Genomic DNA, 6,170 nt, shown 5'->3' with positions numbered 1-6,170 from the left:
CGGTGCCCAACTGCCTGTTACCACAAACTGTGCTGAGCCTGAGCCCTTGCAATGCCAATACAGGCAATACTCCTAGAATAATAAGAACGAGGAAGTGCCGGACCACTGGGGAACCGACTGATTTGAACGGGTCCGCCCTTGGGCTTCTTCCCCCTTGTAATCCAACAGGCAACACAAGGCCCTCGACATCTGGCCAAAATTATAACCTTTGTCAACATATATTTTGTCTATGAAAGCAGCATAATCTGTGAGAAGTCACCATCTCAGATGAAATCCACTTCAGTTTTTCTTCTGTGGATCACAAGTTCACAACTTCAACACTTGAGCATTCGATTGGCACCCCACCAACTTTGCTCTAGCCTCTAGGTATGGGTGAGTGGTTGCAACTTGCAAGGCAGCAGATGGGACTCACGGAATAAGGATGACCAAGCAATATCACCTTAGAAAGCGTGGCGCATGCTCAAGGAAAGCAACCAAACAGACGCCCATTCGATAATTAGGATTTAGCAAGGGCTAAAGAAGCTGGTGGATTGGGTAGAACGGTCACGTGGGGGCTCAACTAGCGTAACTCAGTGAGCCTATGCAGGCCCATCCATTAGTGTTGGGTGTGACCACCATCAAATGTAGTCCACGTTTTCCACTTGTAGGTGGGCCTTTCCTGGACCTTAGATTTTGAACACATACCAAATGGATCAATCTTTTCGTGCTTACAGCCCTGCGTCAGCTGCTGTTTGAATGCCTCAACCGTTACCGCCTTGGTCGATCTGGGCTGGATCATTCTATGCATTTGGTGTTGTACTTTCTACTTTATACGGAACATATACTGATTTAGGCGAAACCAACAAATTATTCAATCAATCAATCAATCTACCCATCTATCTATGTTTCCATATCCATAGAAAAATAAATAATCAGTCATTCAGTCTAGGATTTGCAATAATAATGAAGAAAATTTATACAGTTAGAATAAATATATTATTTTTTTCACCTTACGCTATAAATATCTTTTGGAGCCATCAATTGACTATAAATGCATGGACTATTATTTGTATGTTTTGGCCAAGGGAGAAGGGGGACCATTTGTCATATCAGATGAATGCCAAAGATCAACTTAGATCAAATTAATCTTAATTGAACTGTCACGATCAATTCATTGGATGGGTACTGGAGATCTTGGTGCATCCATCAAATGATGTCCATGCATGTGGGTCATATTATCAAAAAACATTCAGATATCTCTCTTATCTCCCTGCAGGCAAGGGCCTTGATTATATCATAGACATGAAGCATTTAATATTTCTCCCCCCAAGCACGTGCGACCACACGAGTTGAAGCACCTAGACAAGGCCAGGACCGAGGTGTGCCTACTACAGTCTATTATCCATCAGGGAGTGATGGGCACTTGGGCAGGAATTGATGGGTCATGGGCCACAAGACCCATTGACTAACACAACATTATCTCATAGGCTCATAGCTATGAGGAAAGGAAGGCAGGGAGCTTAGAAAAAAAAAAGGGTCTATTAATTCTGATTTCTTCTTTGATATTTGATATACACAAACACACAGACGTAAAATGACTGACAGCAGCTGAGGCTAGTACTTCCAAAGGTACTGCCTACTGAGCCGAGAATCCAAGGAGACAAAACTCACTGCTCCAGTGCTCCTAAAACCCACAACACAAGTTTGTTTATCGACGGAAGGAGAAGGATAAGAGGTTGTTCCATGATTCCATCTCTCCCCACCATCTACCCAAAAGAAAGCTAAAACTTGGTATCAAGTGGGTCTCTCCAAAAGCTCAAAAATAGCTTCAACATATATTATTATTTATATGGAGTTGAGGTGCAGTGGATTATCAAAAGTGACCCCCCCCCCCCCCCACCCACCGCTACCGTCAATCATTTCAATGAATCTCTCCACCTATCTAGCTACAATCTCACAAATCCCTCCTTTTATACTTCCCTCTGTTGCTCTTGCCATAAGCACTAGCCCACGCATGTAAAGCCAGTTCAACAGCTAGCCCTCCTGCACATATCCTTATAATTAACAACCCAACCCAACCCAACCCAACCCTTATCAACAAGAACAACCAACCATGTCCGTCACAGGATTCTCACACTCAGATAAGATTTACAGGTCAATTCACCGGAGAAATGATTCCGGTGAACTTGACGTGTTCGAAGCCGCACGGTACTTCTCCGGCTGCAACGAGGTCCCCGGGTTGATGAATGGTGCATCTTTTTCTCAAAGGAACATGAGAGAAGAGAGGCAAATGTGGGCAGGCAGAAGGATGAGCTTAGATATGCCGATGAGGAACCCACTTCCATCGGAGTCGCATCACAATATCGAAAGCCAAATCAAAGAGAAGAAGCACAAGCAACCCAGCTCTCCAGGTGGTAGACTTGCTAGCTTTCTGAATTCTCTATTCCACCAAGCCGCTTCTAAGAAGAAGAAATCAAAGTCCAGCGCGGAGTCGATGAAAGATGAAGAGGAGAGCCCAGGTGGGAGGAGAAAAAGGAGGAGCAGCATTAGTCATTTTCGAAGCACCAGCACTACCACCGGTTCAAAGACGTTGCATTCATCTTCAAGCTCTGGTTTTAGAACACCTCCTCCTTGTGCAAACACTCCTACAAAGATGTTCAAGGATATCAAGAGCTATTCAGACCACAAGCAGGTGGCGCCTTTGTCGACCAAGTATACTTGTGGGCAGGTAATAAGGAGTGTTAATGGTTTGGATTTACACCACGATGAGGCGTTGAACGAGAAGAGAAACATGGATTTGAGTTGGTTGGATGAAAAACTGAAATTCAATGATGGGTTTCGGGAGAAAACTAAGAACGTAAATAATGGGTTTTTGGAGAAAGATAGAACTTGGGTGGGAGAGTATAACTCGTCTGAGAAGAAGAATTTTACAAGTTTTGGTGAAGTAGATGATGGTGGGGAGAGTGATTCAAGCTCTGATCTGTTTGAGCTACAGAATTATGATTTGGGTTTCTACTCAAGTGGTCTACCTGTTTACGAGACCACTCAAATGGACGCCATTAAGAGAGGAGCACCAATTCTTAGCGGCAGTTGTGGCACCCGGTGATATCATTTGTTTTTTCTTGGGTTTTGATTATTGTGAATGTTTAGAAACCGTGATGAAAGTGGCGTTGTTTTAATTTGCTCGATCCCTTTGTCTTTGTATATGTGTTGGGATGTTTATGTTTGTGTTCTGCATTTCTTCTTTTCTTTGCTTATTCTGATTAAAATAAGTATCGATCATCCGCCATGAATAGTTTATATTTTAATCTAAGATTTTCTAGAGCAGGCCGGGAATGGTCAGTTATAAGTACAAACCGTAACTCAGTCAGGAGATTGAAGGCGTGCAACAGAAAACATATTTATTAAACCAAAATTGTTTTTGTATATTTGTAAAGTCGGGAATGATAATCGTTGATGTATGGTCGGTTCAGGCCTACAGACAGCACTTGATGAACATGTAAAAGGATCTCTGTTGCTTTTCCTATAAAGAAAGTAAAGGGATTTCTGTTTCTGCTTGTAGTTGTAGGGACGCGTAAAGAAGAGAATCATTTTTGTTAAGTTAGTATGGGATTTTAGAAACTCACTGTACTGTAACCCTTATTACAATCTTATGAATTATTAGTCGTTTATCTGTCTATGAGTGGTAATTAATAAGGAAGCCGACAAGTATACAAGTTGTATTGTCTATGATCTTATCCCAATGCTCTGTGATATAAAAAATGTCTTAAATTTGTATATATCTGATGTCTACATTAATATTGGGTTAGGAACTTAGGAAGTGGGGTTGTCTACAATAGGGGTAAGGGATAGTTTAAAAAATTTACCCATTACTTAAAGGCGGCTACTGGCTAGATAGGGTGGTATGGACTATAATAGATGAGATGAGAAACACATGGACCCACTTGATGTTGTCAAATCAATTGTCACTGGCCAAAAACTTTGTTACTCCTATTTGCTAGAGCTAATATGTATATGGGCTGAAATAGTTAGGCAGGAAACTCTCAGTTGTGAATTCCCTGCAGAGTCCACAGATTTGTAAATTAGGAGAGGTTTTGGGGTTAAAGCACAGACAAGTACGTGTTAGCAATGTGGTAGGTGAGTGGGAAATGGATCCCCACCTGAGTTTAAAGTAAACAGCCTGCCGTACAACAAAATATTCCCTTCAAAGTGAGGTGGTGGTGGTGAATTTGTCACTGAAATCTCATCCAAGGATCTCGACATAAAAAAGGAAGAAGCCTTGATATATGTGGTATTAATTAAGATGGTAATAATAAAGGCAAACAGCACAGACAGGAGAGAGGGAGACTGAATATGGTTTATGGATTAAAAACAAAACCCATCTGAAGTTAACTAGAATGCTTTAATTTGCCTTGATTTTAGTAGTAGACACAAAAATAAATAAAGCAAGGCATTGCATGGTGGGGAGTGGAGAACTATGTCTATGTTGGAATCAGTTAAAGACAAATATATGTGGGTTAGCTCTTGCCTGCTCATCTCTCGCTTCTCATCATTATCTTTGGACTATGCAACCTGGTCCAACTTTCATTGTTTAACCGGTTTCAAGTTTACCCAACCCACATCCCAAAAGAGTAAATGAAAGAAAACCCACTTAACTGTGCCTTCTATTACCCCCCGAAAGGGCCAAAACCAAAACTGACCAATCTTTCTCTCTCTGTTTGTGTGGTGGGGGCCGGGGGGTAGTAATTCCCAGATTGAACAAAGAGAGGACAAGGGATTTTGAAAGTGAGAGAAGAGTTGGGCTTTCCACGGCTGCAGTAGACGGCTAAATTTGCGGGAGCTAATGGGTATCGTGCGTCCTGTGCCCAATTCTTCCTGCCGTCTCTAAAAAGCATGGCACACCTGTTGAGTCCGTACCTTACAGTAGCAGCAACCTGCACCTGCCACCCCTGTCCTGTCGGTAACGGCTAGGGCAGTGGCGGTTACGCCTGATGTGACCGAGCTCTGGTATAAAAGGACCCCAACCCTCACGAAGCAAAGGTATTGAAGCTAGCACTTTCAGCATTCTTAACTCTGTGTCTTCTTCGAGTTTTCATCAGAGTTCTAACTTAGCTATTGGAGTGTTCCCTCCGGGAGAGCTCTCCGAGAACCCTTCACCTTCTTCTTCCTCTCAGGTGTCGTCTATCACAGCTAGGAGCCAACTCTCAGCCAGCTAGGAGTGCCTAGATTGTGCTGCATCATATAGTATATTATATGTTATATATTACATGCTATATAATAAAATTCAGTTAATTCATTTTTTTTCGACTAACCTAATTCCTAATTCTGAAAACTGAAACCAAAACTGAAATCTTCAAAAAATCAAATAAACCAAAAAGCGGAATTTTTGGTTCAATTTTCGATTTCAACTAAATAATACTCACCCTAACATAGGGTTGTGTCATGTGTGTGAACCAGGTTAGGGTAAACTTAGACTACTCGACCAAGACCCTATAAGATTTGCAAGTAATAGACCCAAAACTGATCTTCTCATTACTCGGATTCATCAGGTCAGACTAGAAAATGAGATAAAGACCCAATTACAATTGAAATATTTCTTGCCTGGTAAGTCTTTTGAAAATCTCTTATGCACATGGCTAACATGTTATAAGAAATTATTTTAAATCCTAAATTAATTATGTTTGGTTCTAAGACATTTAAATCAGAATCCTATTAATTAAGGGTTTAGTAGTCAACAAAGACACACACACAGATACAAGTGCTAATATTTGTAGTAATTGTATATTTATCATTCAACTGCTAACATTTCTTTCTACATAGAGGTCGCGGGGTGCAACTTCCATCAACTTATTCTCTTGCACGGAGTCTCCCAAGGAGGTCCCATGCATCTGTCAATTTGTAAGCATTAGTCCTCCAAGGTGGGGTGGTACTCAAGAACCATCAACCATGTATTTTTATTATTGCTGTTAGTGGTGGTGGCGTTTCCAGAACCGAGCTTTTTGCTTATATCTTGTCTCTTCGTGGACTTCCTAGAACTGGGTCTCCAATAGTTTTACCGATTTCATTGTCTCTGTTCTTCCGGCCAAAATATCCAACAACTATAAACCAATATATGCATTGAATCTATTCTAATAGCGAGATTCATTTGCTACTTTGCACGTGGAACCAAATTCAAAAGGAAAAAGTAACGG

The 6,170-nt window shown here is 41.3% G+C and overlaps 1 protein-coding gene across 1 annotated transcript; it reads left to right on the top strand.

Moving 5' to 3' along the window:
• Positions 1–1,866: 1,866 nt before the first annotated feature.
• Positions 1,867–3,272, top strand: LOC148854538 (suppressor). Its single transcript, XM_088986454.1, has one exon. The coding sequence runs from the start codon at positions 2,093–2,095 to the stop codon at positions 3,083–3,085; it is 993 nt and encodes a 330-aa protein (XP_088842580.1). The 5' UTR covers positions 1,867–2,092; the 3' UTR covers positions 3,086–3,272.
• The last annotated feature ends 2,898 nt before the right edge of the window (positions 3,273–6,170 follow it).

The sequence above is a fragment of the Nelumbo lutea genome, chromosome 4 (assembly GCF_056320005.1).
Source record: "Nelumbo lutea isolate HS-2025 chromosome 4, American lotus-T2T, whole genome shotgun sequence".
Classification (NCBI taxonomy): Eukaryota; Viridiplantae; Streptophyta; class Magnoliopsida; order Proteales; family Nelumbonaceae; genus Nelumbo; species Nelumbo lutea.
Note: the sequence above shows the minus strand (reverse complement) of the source record. Positions and strands in the feature narration are given on the sequence as shown.